Source organism: Lagenorhynchus albirostris, chromosome 5 (genome assembly GCF_949774975.1).
Source record: "Lagenorhynchus albirostris chromosome 5, mLagAlb1.1, whole genome shotgun sequence".
NCBI classification, from domain to species: Eukaryota; Metazoa; Chordata; class Mammalia; order Artiodactyla; family Delphinidae; genus Lagenorhynchus; species Lagenorhynchus albirostris.
In genome coordinates this window covers 8202234-8221276 of record NC_083099.1, presented here as the reverse complement: position 1 = coordinate 8221276, position 19043 = coordinate 8202234, and the positions used below count along the sequence as shown (strand labels likewise).

The 19043-nt window shown below is 39.9% G+C and overlaps 1 protein-coding gene across 1 annotated transcript in view; it reads left to right on the top strand.

Annotated features, from left to right (window-relative positions):
- The window catches only part of KCNH8 (potassium voltage-gated channel subfamily H member 8), a 384891-nt gene that overhangs the window by 143652 nt on the left and 222196 nt on the right, over positions 1-19043 (top strand). Inside the window, exon 3 of the mRNA XM_060149115.1 lies at positions 15494-15625. Within this exon, the coding sequence (XP_060005098.1) occupies positions 15494-15625 (132 nt within the window). The remainder of the gene's footprint in view (positions 1-15493; positions 15626-19043) is intronic.

The window sequence follows — 19043 nt, the reverse complement described above, 5'->3', positions numbered from 1 at the left end:
TAAAACATGTTCCACGTTCTAAATTGTCTTGTGCCTTTGAACTTGATGTTCTCCCTGCCAGGATTGGTACTCCACCACCTCCCCCACTCACATTAAGCTAATAAAATCATCGAGACTCAGTTCAAGCCTGTCTCACCTGTGAGACCCTCACCAGCTGTGACATTCTGATCCTTCTGTTTCATATCATGCTTCCATTCTTTAGAGTAGGTCCCATCCTGCAATGAACTGAATGTTTTATTTCCTCTCAACTTCATATGTTGAAACCCTAATTCCATTTTGGTGGTATTTGGAGAGGTCTTTGCGAGGTAATAGGTCATGAGGGTGGAGCCCTCATGAATGAGATTAGTGCCCTTATAGGAAGAGGCCAGAGAGCTCGCCCGTTCTCTTTCCGCCATGTGAAGACACAACGAGAATTTGGCAGTCTGCAACCCGGAAGAGGGTCCTCACCAGAACCCAATGGTGCCAGTACCCTGAGCTCAGACATCCAGCCCACCCAGCCTCCATAGCTTTAAGAAAAAAAAAATTCTGTTGTTTATAAGCCACCCTGTCTTTGTACAGTGCTTTGTTATAGCAGCCAGAACTGACTGAGACACACCCTGTGTTATAACTTTCTCTTCACACATCTATCTCCCCCATGAGATTGTGCACAGTTGAGAGTGGCCCTTCTTTCTGATTCCATATTAATCCTGGTATCTACATGCCTAGAACAGTCCTTGATACTTAAGAAATGCTTAATAGATACTTGCTTACTGAATGAAAATATTTCTCTTGCTGTTTCAAATGAAACCCTGTACTTCTCCCATATAGGAATACCCCTGAGACGCTGTATGAGTCTGTCTCCCGTGAGCTCATTTTGCCCTTTTGTTTCTAACTCACAGTTCCCTCTTTTTCCAAGTTTCCTCAGGCCTCTGACCCCATCCTTCCCTTTTCTTTCTGTTTCTAGGCAGAAATTAATTCCATTGCCAGGATATTTTTTTTCTTTTTACATAAATAGCTTGCACAGATAGAGGAAGTGGCATTCTGGAGTTTTCTGCCAGGTTACTAAATCAACATATGTTTGCCCAGGAAGTGACCAGGTTGTCCTTAATTCAGGGTTTCAGGACTGGAGTCTGGAGGTTTATTCATCCACATCCCTCTTCTCTTAAGTCTTTTCTATCACAGCTGCCTCTCGGAGGCTAGGCCAATGCAGGCACAAAGGAGGTAAACAAATAAGGAAGCCAAGAGTGGTGAGTGCCCCCCCAGAGAACGCTGGCAAGAAAAGGCAAGAGAGATGGGTTCATATGTACCATCTTTTTAGATTCCACATATAAGTGATATCGTATGATATTTGCCTTTCTCTGTCTGACTTGCTTCACTCAGTATGACAAAGTCTAGGTCACAGAAGTAGAAAACAAACTTATGGCTACCAGGGGGGAAAAGGGGAGGGGAGGGATAAATTGGGAGATTGGGATTGACACATTAACACACTACTATATATAAAACAGGTAACTAATAAAGACCTACTGTATAGCACAGGGAACTCTATTCAATACTCTGTAATGACCTATATGGGAATAGAACCTAAAAAAGAGTGGATATATGTACATGTATAACTGATTCACTTTGCTGTACAGCAGAAGCTAGCACACCATTGTAAATCAACTATACTCCAATACAAATTTTAAAAAAGGAAAGAAAAGGCAAGGGGAGAGCAGCTGGAGAGGCGGCCACTGAGAATTCAGACAAAGCCAGCAACTTGCACATAACTCAGGAATCCTTGTGCTTGGTGTTGGAGATAATGGGACCCACCCCCACTGCCACCCCGAATGTGAAAGAGAAGTATTTTTGCTCTACCTAGAAGCTCTGGCATGGAAATACCTCTCAAAGCTGAAAGAGTTTTCTAAGAAGCAATCCAGTTGTTGGCCTTTAGCAACTTGGCAGGATGTTCAAGTGAATTCACATTTTCAGATGTATATTTGAGAACAGATATGTAGTAAAAATTGTCTTATTATAGAGAGCGCTTTTTACCATTTCCAACATGGTTGGTTGGAAAAATTATGAGCTTCTTGTGTGAAGACTTGAGTTCGGGTCCTGGCTCAGACATTGACATTCTGTATGTGACCTTGGCAAAGTCGTTTCACCCTTCAATACTTTATCTTGTCTGTAAGAGGCGAACAGAGATAATACTTATATCTTAAAGCTATCAAGGGGGTCTGATAAAGGAAATATGTGATAGAAAATATAAAGAACCACATAAATGCTGGCTGTAATAATGAGTCTAGATTTGTATCTCTCTGGCAAAAGAGCTCTCATCACTTATAATCTATGTGATTTGGGGCAATGAACTTCAACTTCCTGAGCCTCAGTTTTCTCATCTGTAAGATGGCAATAATAAGTAACATCTACTTCATAGGCTTGAATGAAATATTGCTTGTAAAGTGCTGTGCACAGTGCCTGGCACATGAGTGCTTTGTAAATGTTAGTGATCACTCTTGCAGCTAGCAATGTTATTATTGTAAAATTGGAATGCATCTTCTAATGATGAACTTTATTCTTTTAACACAAACTTTAGAGCACCTGCCATATTCAGGCCAGGCACTCTGCTTTGCATGTGGGAGAGTGCAAGAGAAAGAAGACATAGTCTGTGATTTCCTGTACCTTACAGTCTACTGAGAAAGAAAGACGCATCAAATAATCACACGACCTGTTAAGTAACTTGCAGGAAAATTACAGGCTGCTATGGGAGGGAATGACAGAGGGATCCGACCAAATCTGGAATGCGAGGAAGTCTTCATCGAGGAAGTGATGTTTGAGTTGAATTTTGAAGGCTAAGTAGAAATTGACTGCATGGAGAATAGAATGAAAGGATTCTAGGCAAATAGAGCTGCGTGTACAAAGGTCCTGGGAGAGACAGCATCATCTGAGAAAAGGAGAGAAGGCCAGTGTCACTGGAGAACCGGGTGTCAGATGGGGTGGGGAGGGAGACAGGAGTCAGATTGCTGTCAGACTCACGCCATTGCTAGTTAACTAACGGCGGTCAAAGCGTTCTAAGGAAAGTCACATGACTATTGCATTTTTTCAAAGATTATTTTTGCTGCCGTGCAAGGCAGGTTAACGCACGTACGTGGTGATGGTCCGTTAGCCAAGTGCTGCTCGGAGTGTGATGTGAAGCCCAGTAGTATTGGCATCACCTGGAACTGTGAGAAATGCAAATTATCAGGCCCCGCCCGGACCTACTGAATCAGATCTGGAGGTGGGCCCAGCAGTCTGTGCTTTCAGGAGCCCTCCAGGGCATTCTGCTGCACGTTAAAGTTTGAGAAACCCTGGCTTAGTCTAGGATGTGGCCAATAAAGTGAGAGTGAATGGATTTAGAACCAATTTCACCGGTTTAGCTACTAGAAGGATTGGGTGATCTCTTTGGTTTGGGGGATGAGAAAGAAGGAAGTGTCAGGAATGTCTCTAAAACGTGCATTTGCTGTAGAAGTCGCCTTACCTGCTCTTTTGTGCTTTGTTGGGTGTATATTTAAGATGAGAGTGGAGGAAAGTCTGGGGTGTGAATTTGGGGTTTTCTGTCTTTGTTTTTTTGTTTTTTTTTTTAATATTTACTAATCCACAGAGCACTGGTGAGAAGGGTCCAAGAAGCACCATTATTAAAAATGACATCAAGTGAAAAAAAAAGATCTTATGTCTGGAACATCTCTACTGATGGGCAGTAAAACAAGCTGTAACTGGAGAGCTGATTTCATCTATGATAAGGAGAGCTATTTTTCCTGAAGTCTTGACTTCCTCAGAATTCTTCAATTTTGAGTCCACTAAATTATCTTTTGAAACGTTATGTTCCACAATTAAAAAAAAAGAAAAAAGCACTCTGTTTCAGAAATACAATAGGAGTCAAACAGCAAAAGAAATCTTGTTAACAATGCTACTAAGGAAAGATACTATTGAACGGAAAAACATTAAGTTCAGAATGTGTTTGGAGGTTAACAAAATCCCCTTCTGCCTCAGGTTGTTTGATTATATAGGATATATATAATGATTTGGAAAACGACCTGTCTTTCTCGGTGCATAAAAGAGACTGCCAGGGAAGAAATTTCTCACATTTTTTAGCTTCTTTCTTACATTTTTTAGCTTGCTTTGGCCTGACTTTGTATAGACTCTTTGACCACAATCTCCATTTCACTCCTTCAGCCTCCTGATCTGCATGTATTTTGCTTTACGATGCAGCTCAGAAAGCCCCAAAGTAGCTTCTATTGATGGAACTGGAAGAAAAGCCTTGTCAGAGCTCCTTCCGGCTCATTGACAGTTAAGCCTATTTTTCAGGTGAAGGATAACTAAGTATATTCTCATTACCAAAAGAGGAAGGAAATAACTACCCTCTGTAAAAGACAGTTGTCTGGATAATCTTCTTTTAGCATGTACCACTATGGCATTCAGAATCTGGGTTCTACCTAAACAAAGACTCTACCTGGTTCTTACACTAACAAATAGTACTTCTTAAACACTGTCGCAGGATAGAGTCTGTTCGAAACTTCCAAAGAATCAAGAGTTAACTACTCATATACAGTAATCTGTAGGTTTCTACATAGGGAGTTTGCAAAATGGGACTGTGGGCCATAACTGGGGGGAAGCCTGATTTACAAAGGACATTCTATTGAAAAACAATCATGCTCATTTTTTATGTGGTGCTTATTACTGTTTTAGCACTACAATAGCAGAGTTGAGTAGTTGAGACAGAGGCTATATGAAGGCAAAGCCAAAAATGTTTCCCATCTAGTCTGCTGACCTCTGAAGATGGATGTACCAAATCTGTTAGTCTGACCATCAAATTGAAGCCCTCATGGTTTAGGGGAATTCCGAATTGTCATGTTTGAATTATAGCTATAGGCTCAAAATGTACTTTTCTTGTTATTGGAAGAAAATGCCTATAATCATACGGAAGCTAATAAGAAAATGTTATGCACAGATTTGTTTTTCATTAGATGTCTCTCTTGGGGCAGGTTTGTCAGTACTTAGAGCTCCCCTGAGCTTGGTGGATCCAGTGATGCTTGTCTAGGCACTGGGGTTTGGCCTCCAGTTCTGGTGAAGTATCAACTCTATTTTAGGGAAGAAACAGGAAGTTGAGGAAGCGCCTAAATGTTTTGCCTCACATGCCTGCCAAGTTGTGACTCAGGGCAATCTGGCGCAGTGCTCGTGAATCTTCGCTAAGAGTCGAGTTTGCACAATGGAGGAAATACTCAGTATGTTTGTTGTCTTCATGTGCTTGGAAAGTGCCAAATCGACACGTAAAACTGCAGTCGTATATTTATACACTGGAGAATTGTCAGGAGATCCTTAACCATCTCTTTTTAATTCCTATTTCCTTGTTTCCAAATTCTCATCGCAAAATTTCTGCTTTCTCCCACAGGACATATTCTCCATCCTTTTTATCTTACTTGCCCAAGTTTTTAAACACAGTTTTTAATTCTGTACCTAACTGCTTAAAAAGAACTTGATTAATGCGGAGTTTGTTACATGTCCTGGCTTATTTTATCAATAATATCTATAAGTACAAGTTTTCCTTTTAAGATATCAAAACTAGATTATTTATTCATGTGATAATTATTTCTTTGGTGTTTGTTTGTTTTTTTTTAATGTTTGGAGAAATGCCCTGTGTTTCAGCACAAAGCCCACAAACCCGAGAATCATATGACTTGAGGTCTAATCCCTCCCATTTCAACAATTAACATTCATCGTTTTGCACTCTTTACTGAACCACTCTGAACTCAGGATCTTCATCTCTACAATAAAGAGTTCCTCATCATCTTTAAAGACCTTTTCTAACTCCAGCAATCTGAAAAGACTTTGTATGTTACAACTTAATACTCAATTAGATGTTTAAGGAAGTGCTGAATAATTGTTTCCTTAATTTAAAAAAAAAAATGAAATGTTTCATACATACACAAAATACATAGATTTTTATAACAAATGCCCACCCTATACCCACCTAGCTTTAACAAATATTAATACTGACCCATAGTTATGCCTGATTTTTTTAATAGTTAAAGAATTAAAGCATTACACATTCAGGTAAACTCCTTACTTTATATGATTAGTCAAAAAGTATAAAATACTTTTGCATGTATTGACCTCTTCAAAGCTCTTAGCCATGAGAAGTAAATATATATCCAGTATGCAGATGTGGTATAAACAGGTATCAAAATTGTATCTGAGGATACCCAGCAAATAAATGAAGAATTCAGGACTCAACCATATGCAATGTCATCTAATCCCTGGATTTTGACTGTCCTTTCCTAAATATATCATTTTTGTAATTAGGGTTCTTTGTAAGCAATATAAATGGATTCTGGTTATCTGAAGCAAAAATATTAATTTATTGAAAATACATGTTGTAACTTATGGAACCAAAGAAAGGGATGAGCAACCAGTCTTTGAAAAAGGCAAGAAGCAGTTGTGTTCATGAGGCCTAGGTAGCAGGAAAAACGGGCAAGTTTTTTCTGGCCTTCATTGTTGAATGAATCTGCTTCCTTCATTTTTGATCTTGGATCCCTCTGGTCAAGATTTAAATTACCAGAAGAGAAAGAATGATTGGTCAGCATGGATGATTTGCCTATCCTTCCAGTGAGGGCTTGTCTGAGCACCAGGTTGGGTAGTTCTACCAAGGCTGCACTCAGAGAGGAGTTTTCATCTCCAGTGGAACATGGAGGTGCAGTGACACGAGGAAGGGGCAAGGATGTTAGTCTGCCAAACATATGAGATATCTACTATACTAATTGTAGCAACCATGAGAATGTGCGTCTCGTACCTCTGATTACAGGAGAGTATGGCTGATGACCCCAGCTACTATCCTCTGAAACCCATCATTGTGTTGGCACAGGCCAGACTTTCCAGGGGCTGCTACCAGCCAGTGACGGAGTGAAGCAAGGCTGCTAAGACAGGTCTGGTCCTAGGAGATGCGGTGAAGCTCTGATGATTGGCTTGGCTAGATGACTCCTTGATGGCCTTGGCGAACTTTCCTTAGAATTGCACTGAGGTCTAAGACACTGTCATCCAATTTTTCTTCCTTTCTTTCTCCTTTGCTTGACCTCAGATCTGCATCATAATCTACTCATCATTTGCTTCTAAGAGGACCAGCAATAACACACAAATCATTTATTAATATCCAAAAGCAATATTAAGTAGCACTTAAGAATGTCATGCTACAGCCCTACACTGCCGTTTCCTACATTCTATATGCCTTGACCCTGTTCTACTTTTTCTTTCTGCTGTAGCATTTAAAACCCTCTAATAAACTATATAGTTATTTATAATTTATTGTTTTTCTCTCCAAAGTAGAATGTAAGTTCTCATAGGACATAGGACATAGGACAGAGATCTGTTCTGTTTTGTTCACTGATGTGTATCCAAACACTTAAAACATTTCCCAGCCATAGCAGGCACTAAGTAAAAATTTGTTGAATGAATGAATAACTTTATGTCCATTTGCTTGCAGTGTAATCTCCAAATATTTTCTTTCGGGTCCTAAACTAAGTAGTTCCACAGTCCCAGACCCCCTTAAACATGCTGTGTTTATGTCGGCATTATGCTTTTTTGGTGCCAACAATTATTCCCGTTGCCCTACAGAGACCATAGATTTCTCCCACTAAAGCCTTGTGCAATTAGAGAGGGTTAACTTGATCTTCCAGTTCTCATTTAAACCAAGTTCTTTTTCACTGAACAACGGCCAAGTTTGAAGAAATTTTAAATTGCTTTGCTTGAAGTCAAGTATCAAGGGAGTGAGTTTGTTTCAGCGCCTTGTTCTCAGAAAGAAGTGGCTTACAAGTAGCAATCATGGAGCCAAGCCTGTCGGATCAGACATTTATCTGCTCACTAACAATGGTTCAGCACATCTGTCCTTCTTTCCCCTAGAGCATCACTGAAGAGAGAGCCATGGCTCAGCGTTGACTTGGGCTCAGTTCTCTTTGTTATTTCCAGTCTTAGAAGAGATGAGCACAGGAGATGTTGCTCTGCATCCTACCTAGAGCTACTATGGCACAGAGATCACCATTCTAGGAAAGAGGCAGAAACATCCTGGGAGGAGGGGGTCAAGCAAAGGTTTTGTGACTAAAGTCAGGATATGGTGCTACATGCATTAATGACCTTGGTAACTATGCCTAAAGTCTGTGATAATGAAGCTTTTATGACTGCATCCTCGTTGTTTCAAGGAGGGGATTAAAAGTGGCACCAGTGGTGGTTTTCAGATCCCATCGTCTCATTGGCTACTTGAAGCAAATTTAAGAATTAGAGCCATGTGTACCTGAATGAGAGATATATTCCAGTCTAGAACTAATGTAGCTGAATCTTGTTTCAAATAGAGGTTCTACTCTTCTTCGGGGGTGAGAGGGAAATTTGTTGATTATCCAAAGGCTTTATTTCACTTTTATCTGTTATGACATTTTAAAAAGAATATGTATCCTGATGTTCTATAGCATGGATAGAAAGATTAAATGAAAATGAAATCCAGTTTCTAAAACATTGTTCACAGAACACGATCATTCCCAGAAGATTATAGTAAGGCAGCATTGGAAATCAAACTCAGATTTGTGTTTACATCCTGCTATTTGACCCTCATTAGCTGTGTGACCCTGAAGAAAATACTACACATCTCAATTTCCACATTTGTAAAATGTGCTTCAGTTTCTGATAATGTTGGTCAGGGTGATCAATGAGAAGTTTAGATGGAATACATACAAAGCTTGTGACTCAGTGTCTAGGATATAATGGAAGCTTAATAAATGACAGCTATCCCTAGGTCCTTGCTGTGTGCATTACATTGTCAGGAATCCCTTATCTGTTTCTCGTTGGACCATACGCAGTTATCTGGGCTCTTCCTCTAAACCTATCCCAGATGAATTTGTGGCTACCCATATGTGAAAAATTCTTTCAGTTATAGGTAAGAATTTTCCATGTTTAATCATCAGAAGCTGTTTGGTTTTCTTAAAGCAAGTAATAACTCTATTGGTCAAAACTATAGTAAATGATTTGTTGAGCAAGCATGTTGGAATTATTGACTAAAGCACATCTTGGAGATATTTTTTGGATCTCAAGTTCCCAAGCTCCTCTCGTTCCAAATTATTAGAGATTTCTGAGAGATGCCAATATATACTCCTGGGAGAGGAATAAAGTACTTTCATTTAAGGAGAAAGGAAACTTGGAACAAAATGGAAAGAGGAAGAAAAAACAAACTGGGCACATTCAATTCAGCTAAGCATCAGTTGATTTGTATCTATGCCTCCTTTCTTCCTTTCATTTTTCCTTTTCTTTCTTTCCCTCTTCTTTTTTTAGTTACCCTAACTTAACATGGAACTTTTCTTAGACTTTGAAATGGAATATCTGTGAGAATTTAAATCATGGAGAATACATACAAAGTGATCTCCCTAGAAATATGACCTCACCACTCTTATCACCCAGTCCTGGACTCCTTTCATTTCTTATTCCAAATCTCTAGAGTTGCCAGAATCCCACTGAAAATCCCATGATGCTTATTCTAGCAAAACTGAAAGCAGGGATATGAGAAAAGGAAAAAAGAAGAAACTGTAATCCTACAATCCACCACTATGAATATTTTGTGTGTATTCTCCCAGTCTATTTTTTTTTTCTCTAAAGAAACAAATGTAAAACACATTGTTTTCTGAGAGCCTCATTTTTCATCAGACATTGAAATGAGAGGTGTCTTTACCACTGCCCACTCAGGGAGCTCTTCAGCTGGCTCACTTCACGTCCCACCAACCCGACTCTACCCTCCGCTGCTGCACAAGACGTCGGGGCCCCAGTGCATTAGGATCCTGGGGCATTTGGAGGAGGGTGTCCACCCAAGGCAAATTCACTGGGAACTGAGCACAGATCTGAAACACGTATAGGCTGCACTATAGATGGATGGTCCTTTGAAGAAGTGTTCCTTGCAGTTAAAGTGAAGCCTTTACCTGCTATTTCACCAAAGAATCCTTGCTTTCATCACTTAGAACAGTACAAACACCAGGAAGTGCTGGGGAGGCTGCTGTAGGGCTTATCTCCCACGCAGCTCTGGGTGCTTCCTGGGACTTCCCCCTCCTTTTTTTTTTTTTTTTTTGCGGTACGCGGGCCTCTCACTGTTGTGGCCTCTCCCGCTGCGGAGCACAGGCTCCAGACGCGCAGGCTCAGCGGCCATGGCTCACGGGCCCAGCCGCTCCGCGGCATGTGGGATCTTCCCGGACCGGGGCACGAACCCGTGTGCCCTGCATCGGCAGACGGACTCCCAACCACTGCGCCACCAGGGAAGCCCCCCCCTCCTTTTTAGTCTGATCCTTATTTTCGATCACCACTTCACATGACCCATCCCCTTCCTATTTACCTTTCTAGTTTCATGAAAATAGACTTTCTATATTGATAAAGAGTCTCTGGAATGCTATGTTAATTTTTTAAGCAAGCTATGAAAAGCCATTGGGTATTTTTAATCAGGACACTCTATTTACACAGATTCTTGGAAGCAGCATGGGAAGAAAACTAAAGGTAGGGAGAACACCTTTGAAGAGTGGGTGAGAGATGGTTAGGGCCAGAACAAGGCAGAAACAACTGTGATAAGGGGGAGGGGCAACTACAGCTCTGCGCAGACTCGCTTGAGATGCTCATCGATGTCCTGCGCTTTCTGCTACAGATACGAGAGTCCCGTCATGCAGCCACCATTAGCAATGCCTTGTTTACACACCTGTGGCCCTTTGGCCACACGCTTCCCAATATTATATCCCCTGAACTAATTTCTAAAAATTGTCAACCTGTCATCACACCATTGAGTACGTAGCACTGAGACAGTGGTTATAGAGAACAAGATCAGATTTACTGTGAAATATGAGGAGCGCCTGAAAATGTTTAGCTCACACGATACTGATGCTGTTAACACTCAGGATATTATATTTTTGTAGCCATAATTCCAAAAACTAAAGGTCACACATATTTACCATTAAAGATCCAATCAAAATCCTGCTTGATACGAGGGGCATGCTAAGGGTACCCATCCCACTTTCTGCTGTTGTGTTAAATTAGGAAACACAACCTGTGTCCCATCATGGCAACACAGCCAGCCACTAAAGAGAAGGGAACGACTCACAACTCAATATTCTTTATATCTCTACCTCCTTGTATTAAGTTATTAAACCATGAACTCATACTAGAAACTTTTTCATTAGTGTTCACTTATTGCAAACTATAATCTTTTAGGGGTATATGGAAAGCATGTGTCTTCTTTCCATTGTAAATATTAGCAAGGCAAATTCTCTTGCACCCTTGTTTCCCAATGAAGGAAAGAAAGTACCAAAAATGGAGACATGGGACATTCCACCAGGTTTAAACTCTGAGTAATTATTTACGCGATTCCGAAAATACAGGTTACCATAGAGGGTATAAACCCTGTTATCGCCCATAAATTGTATTTATCCATGGAAATTAAAGGTGTCACTAGCTTAAATCCTGGCAGAGACTCATCTGTTTTAGCGTTCACCAACCCACATGGTAACTACAGCTGCTATATACAGAAGGAGTTAACATTGACACCCAAGTTCTGCCCTCTAACCCTACTTTTAAGAATCCTTCCCATCTCTGGATTGGAGGCTGAGGGCTTTTCTCCCTCCCTCCTTAACGCTAAGAGAGATTTATTGTACCAGGCCTGGGGCGCTGTTGACTGAAAGACATTGCATGATCATCACTGTACCCATGGGTAAGAGAGGAAGCAGCAGACCCTGGGGCATTGCTTTGAGTTATTACAGTGTGTAAGGTTGAAGGTTTTGTCAGAGAGCCAGGGCAGAGAGGTTGAGGACAGGGAAGGGAAGGCTAAGAGAGCAAAGTTAGTGTGAAGGGTGTTGCTTTGAGCCTGATTGGTAGGTTTCAGCATCCATCCTCTTTTTTCTGGAAGAAGAAGCAAGTGGCTTATGCTTTGCTTTCTAACTTTAGAGGTACCCAAAGCCATATTTGTAAGGAAGTTGGTGTGGATAAATATGAAGGAGCAGTTGAAGGAAGAAAGGAAGAGGGATAAAGGGAGGGAGGGAGAAAGAAAGGAAGGAAAGGAGGAAGGAAGGAAGGAAGAAAGGAAGGGAGGGGAGGGAGGAAGGAAAGAAGGAAAGGAGGAAGGAAGGAAGAAAAGGAGGAAAGAGGAAGGAAGGGAAGAAAGAAAGAGGAAGGAAGGAAGGGTGGGAGAGAGGGAGGACAAAGATAGGCCTATATGTCTCTTACGCTGCTTCCCTGATTCACTTTTTTGTCATGTATGAAATGGGGAGGTTGACATTAGCTTAGCTCATGACAACTCGTTACAAAATTTGAATTTAGAAGGACCCATATTAATGAAGTTTCTAATGAATTTATAAAATGTCAGAGATCACCTCTCATTATAACCTGAAAGACAAATTCCAAAGTGATTTTTCAACTCTTCCAGAGCATGCTGTGACGCGACGCCCGTGCATCATGGCTGATTAGAGAATATTGTCATGTTGGCAGCTCTTTCCTTGGCTTTCACCTCATTTTGTGCTTTGGCTTTTCTTTAAAATACACTGGCGCGTCTGTGAGGAGACTCTGTGGAGACAATAATGATGCTTGTCTGAGTGCATAGATCGAATGATTTTCAGGAAAATTAATAGTCTCTGTTTTGGTTTGGGTGACGTTCCTGCAAGGAAATTGACAGATGTTTTAAAGTGTGCACCAAAGTATTAGATTCATGCCATTCTCCAAGTCCCCACGATTCCTGTCTCTAGGGTGTGATTGATAGCTTGGCCTGATGGTTCTTTTTGTTCCTACCGTAGCTACAGCATTAGGGGAAAAGGCTCCCAAGTTGAAATGGTAATCATAGACAAAAATTGGAAGTAAGAGCCATTCTGGGATGAGGGAGAGAGCAGGGTCTGGCCAGGGATAGGGCTCATTTATGAGGTTTCTTCATTAATCATAGACAATAACGTTGAGTTATCACTTCATGTTTCTTGGGGTTACTATATCTACCCTGGACAGGAGGATGTGAGAACATTACAGTCGAGGGAATCTCATTGCAGAAATGTTAACTGACTTCCCATGGTCACGTGGCTGATTGATGGTGGAGCCCTGGTGATAAGCCATAGATTCTAGGTTTTCTGGAGTCTGGTGATGGGGTATTGAGATGGGATTGCTGTGGCATAGATATTTGGGAAGATGAATGAAAGGAAACCATGTGTCTGAGTCAAAAGAACAAGAAGGAAATCATGCCACTAAACGATTAGGAGGATGTGGGGGAACAGGTACATATTCAAGGCATACTTTATAAGTAGCAGCACATTACACATACATTTATTACATGTGTACTTAACCACACATTTTCAACAAAAATACCCCAGCAGCTATAGTAAAATACGATTTTTATGTCAGATGGACGCTAAATACAAATCAGCTGCTCGTCTGGTGCTCAATTGAAGAAAAATGAGAGATTCCAAGGCTGGATGGATATATCGCTGTGTTGGAAAGTGTGAGATCTAACACAGTATATACAAAGCAAGTTAAAACATCAAAGATATTTCTGACTCTGTGATTTTTGTCGTATATCCAGCTTTGAAATCAATTCCCAAATAAGATGGAAATTCAGATTTTTTTCCCATCAAAGTAAAAGTGTAGGAAAATTATGTGTGAATAGATCAACAGTTTAGTTTTTAAGCAATAACTTTTTCATCAACTTCAAATATTTCTGCCCAAGAATGCTTTTCAGTAGAAAATCTAGTACTGGAATTTTAATATATTTTTTAATATGTATTTTGAAATATACAAAAACTTTTCAAAATATAAGCCTTAGGTTTGAACTTGAGTCTGTTAATGATATTTCTCATGGTTCTTTTGCTCAAAGAATAGAATTGAACTTGAATATCACTTTTAAAATTAATTTTTATTGGAGTATAGTTGATTTACAATGTTGTGTTAGTTTCTGCTGTACAGCAAAGTGATTCAGTTTTACAGGTACATATATCCACTGTTTTCAGATTTTTTTCTCATATAGGTCATTACAGATTATTGAGTAGAGTTCCCTGTGCTATACAGTAGGTCCTTATTAGTTATTTATTTTATGTATAGTAGTGTGTATACGTCAATCTCAATCTCCCAGTTTATCTCTCCCTCCCTTTACCCCTTGGTAACCATAAGTTCGTTTTCTACATCTGTGGCTCCTTCTGTTGGGTAAATAAGTTCATTTGTACCATTTTTTTTTAGATTCGCCATATCAGTGATATCATATGATATTTGTCTTTGTCTGGCTTACTTCACTCAGTATGACAATCTCTAGGTCCATCCATGTCACTGCAAATGGCATTATTTCATTCTTTTTTACGAGTCTGAGTATCACTTTTAAGAATATGTTCTTGGGCTTCCCTGGTGGCGCAGTGGTTGAGAGTCCGCCTGCCGATTCAGGGGACACGGGTTCGTGCCTCAGTCCGGGAAGATCCCACATGCCGCGGAGCGGCTGGGCCCGTGAGCCATGGCCACTGAGCCTGCGCGTCCGGAGCCTGTGCTCCTCAACGGGAGAGGCCACAACAGTGAGAGGCCCGTGTACCGCAAAAAAAAAAAAAGAATATGTTCTTGAAATAAAATATATACTCTGAAAAATACACACGAGTACAGAGTTTGATGACTTTCAAAACCTGAATACTCCTATGCAATCAACATAAAGGTCATGAAAGATATGGACCAGCATCGCAGAACACCCTGACCCGTGTCCCCTCCTAATCACAGTCTCCCAAAGGTAACCACTAACCTGACCTCTTAAACCCTAGATTTGTTTTGCCTATGTTTGTACTTCATTTAAATGGATTCTACTCCTCTGGGTCTGGTTATTTTTGCTTAACATTATGTTAGTGATATTCATCCATTCCCCTGTCGATTATTATATATCACTCATTCACATTACCATATAATGTATTGTGATAATATATCTTGATACTGCCAAACAGTTTTTAATGTATATGTACTAACTGGCAACGAGTCAGTAATGTAGGAGGGTTCAAATTACTTTGCATCATCCTTCCCAAAACTTGGTATTTTCCATCTTTTTTTCTTTTAGCCATTCTCGTGCACAAGCATTGATTTTTAAATGGACTAAATAAACCTCTAGCAAACTCATATCAAACAAAAGCCTTTATTTAGGAACCAGTGTGTGCTTCGGGCGGGAAGGGGCAGAGTTTCATCAAGTGGAATGCTTCAACATCAATACATTCAAAGAAGAAATACAAATTTGAATGACATAAGCAGAACAGTCTCAGCACAGACTAGTGGTTTTGTTTAAAATACTCCCTTATTTTCAGAGAAAGCACTTCATTTGGGAATGAAGAGATATGCATTAGAGGCTAGACGTTTATGGAGTCTGAAAACTGACATTTTTAAGATTTTGGGGGAGACTCATGGGATAGAAGAAAACAGTAAGGACTTTATTAACTATACCACAAATGATGTGATTTTCATAGAAAAAACACAAGGCAGTGGTTGATTTGTATTTTTATTACCGTTGCAGGGTCTCCATTTTGGTGCCTATTGGATATTGTCCCTATAAAGAATGAGAAAGGAGATGTGGTCCTTTTTCTGGCCTCATTCAAAGATATAACAGATACAAAAGTGAAGATTACTCCAGAAGATAAAAAAGAAGGTTTGTACTGTTTTCAGAAAACATTGACAGATGGAGTAACATTTTGAAATTGTTTATTCAAATACTCTGGTAGGAAAAAAAAATGTGTTTTTAATAACAGCAACAGATAAACATTCATAACTCTTAGCAGTCAGTATTTGGTGCCTATCCCCAAATCACAGACTCACATGAATTTGCATTTTCCTCTTTGTAATAAAAACTCACTTGATAGGAACCAGAAGTTTATACTCCTGTTTGAGGAGAATGAGGATGGGAAAACAACTTATCAGAATACACAGATTCACACCACCTTGTTTTATCAGGGAAGAATATACATTGATAGCAATGAGTGAAGTTAAAATGATGCGATTGAAACTACTGCTCTCAGTTTCATCTAATGTGCAGTAGTTCAGAACTTAGAAGTGCAAGATTTCATTTTATATCCAAAATCCAGAACTCAAGTTTAGTGCTTGTTAGAGTGGAACGTTGCAAATGCAACGTTCTGTATTTTGCAAAAATAATTTGTTTTAAGACACAGACAAGCTCTTCAATGATCTTTAAAGTATTCTAAGACTTTCTATTGATTACTTTATAGCTTGTGTCTGTAGTTTATGAGGAAATACCCTGCATTCATGTAAGCAGACAAAAGTAACATTGAAAATATGCCCATATTATTTCATTTAAACAAAAGTAGGATTAAATATTTTGGTGACCAGAGAAAAGGCAATTGTCATTGTAGGGACTTCCTGTATATTAAGTTCTTTATGAGAACCAGCTCTTTGATGTTTCAACAACTATGTCTTTTTAAAAATGTGTGTGAGTGTTTTAAATACATTATGTCTTTTGAAATGACAACACAAATTGAGAGCTATTTGGTGACCCTGGCCAACTTCTATCATTTGGAATGTTTGCAAATGCAGGACTGTTTTCTTGTGTATTTGCATAACTAAACACTGTGGCATATTTTACATACAGGAGGGGTGAGCAGTCTTATACTTAAAGTTACTTGGATATTAGAGCACGTGTAATACCTGTCCAATGAGAGAAAAGTGTGGAAATCGGTGTGCGTGGTTTTGTTTTTGTTTTTACTGTTTTCTTTGCTGTTATAGGAAAAGAAAAGGTAAGTATGAACTGTATTTACTCAGAACACTTCTTATACCAAATGTAGGTTTTTTCCATACCAACAACCAGTTCTTCAACTCTCTGGACTCCAGCTGGGTGTCCTATCATTTAATTCAGGTCACACTAACTACCTGGATTTAGTGTCAGAGTGCACAGGTATAAGGGCCCACACTAACTGCAGATGCCGGTCACAAGTACGGGGTGCCCGGGGCCCACACACTTCTGTCCAGCTTGGCTACAATGTCGGGAATTTCACAGCCCTCCCCATCCTTTTCAGATTTGATAATTTGCTAGAACAGCTTACTGAATGCAGAGTGACACTTCTGTTATTGGAAGGGCTCTAACTCTGGAACAGCCATAGGGAAGAGATGCCTAGGGTAGGTATAGGGAAGAGGGCCTGGGGCTGCTGTGGTTTTCCTGGGTGTGCCACTCTCCCAGCACCTGGATGTGTTCATCAGCTCTCCTGCTCGGGTGTTTAGTAGGAGTTTTCATGGAGGCTTCGTTACGTAGGCAAGATTGATTACATCACTGGCCATCAGTGATCAACTCATTCTTTAGTCCCTCTCCCCTCCCCAGAAGGTCAGGGAGCGGGGCTAAAAGTTCTGGCCCTCTAATCTTGCCCTGGTCTTTCTGGCAATGTGTTGCCCTGCCGAAGTAATCTAGGGCACCCTCCCCTTCCCCACCACCAAATATTTATTAGCACATAAAAGACACTCATCCCTCCAGAGATTCCAAGGGTTATAGAGTTGTGTGCCAGCAATAGGCACAAAGACCAAGTACAGTTTTTCTTATGCCACCATAAGGATTATTTGAATAACATTATATTTATGTATTAAATATATATGTGTATATATTATGTATACTCATATGTATAGATAGATACATAAAACTATCCTTAGAAAGAAATATGGCTTTTTTTTTCTTTTTTTTTTTGCTTCAAAGTGGGCAGTTTAATCAACTGACTTGCTTTGAACATGAAGATTATAACTAATGGTTTTATATAATTTAGGTCATCATCTTTGTCTTGCGTTTCTGGTGTCTGTAGATAGGGGTGAAATCCCCCTTTTGGAGGACTGCAATGGATAAAAGGAGTAAAAATATACTTATTCATTTGGGGTTTGAAAGAGCTCAGTACAAACACTCCTTTTCCCCACCCAAGTTCTGAGCCAACTGAGAAAGAAATAAGAGTAAGGCAGATGGGAGACCAACACATCACCTTTATTTCTGAAGAAACCGATAACAGAGAATGTGGCATATTATCAACAGCAAATGGGCTTCCTCTCAGTGAGCCCAGATTAAGGCAAAGTTACCTCCAGCTTGGAGGACCAGAGCAGAACAGGTGCTTCCCAAAGGCAGCTGCTCCCTAAAGAGAGGAAAGAGTAAGGGCCACGCCATATATGCCAAACTCAATCATATTAAATTCCTCCTCTTCCCCTGGGAAGAATTGAATAAAGGAGCAGTACAGAGGCCAGGTGTGTTACACTAGCAGAGCTGCTTCCCCAGGAAAGCTTGCACCTGCCTTTTGGGGGTGAAGCGCACGCATTTGAATACCCTATGGAACGAGTAGCAATTATTCTAATCCAAGGTTCCATCATAAAAAAGAGTTTTACATTTCTATTTAAATAAATATATTAAACTATGCTTAATAATAGTCCCATTTTGTTTAGAGAACATGTAAAATATGAAGACTATCTCCTGCAAGGTTTAAAGAAAGAAAAACAAAAAGCACTTTTAACATTAATTGTATAAGGCAGAATATGTTGTAGAAATTTTGAAATATTTGATAGTAAGTCTCTAAATCTTTTAATAGCTTTATGACTTTGTTCCTCAAATGATTATTATTTCATATGAAATTAAGTGTTATTTCTAATATATATTGAACACTCAAGAATATTTTCTTGGGCTTCCCTGGTGGCGCAGTGGTTGAGAGTCTGCCTGCTGATGCAGGGAACACGGGTTCATGCCCCGGTCCGGGAAGATCCCACATGCCGCGGAACGGCTAGGCCCATGAGCCATGGCCGCTGAGCCTGCGTGTCCAGAGCCTGTGCTCTGCAACGGAAGAGGCCACGACAGTGAGAGGCCTGCGTACCGCAAAAAAAAAAAAAAAAAAAGAATATTTTCTTTTCTGTTGCTAAGTTATAAATGTCCCACAAAACTATGTAGTATTTTAATAGAGGCAAAGTAACTATTGTAAGCCAGCATAGTTATAAAATGATCGTAAAATACATATATATATTTCTCTCTTTTTTTAATCTGCTCTTAATAGGGCAAAAATACCTTAAAATTCACCAATTGATGGCATGTCTTGCAGGAAAGG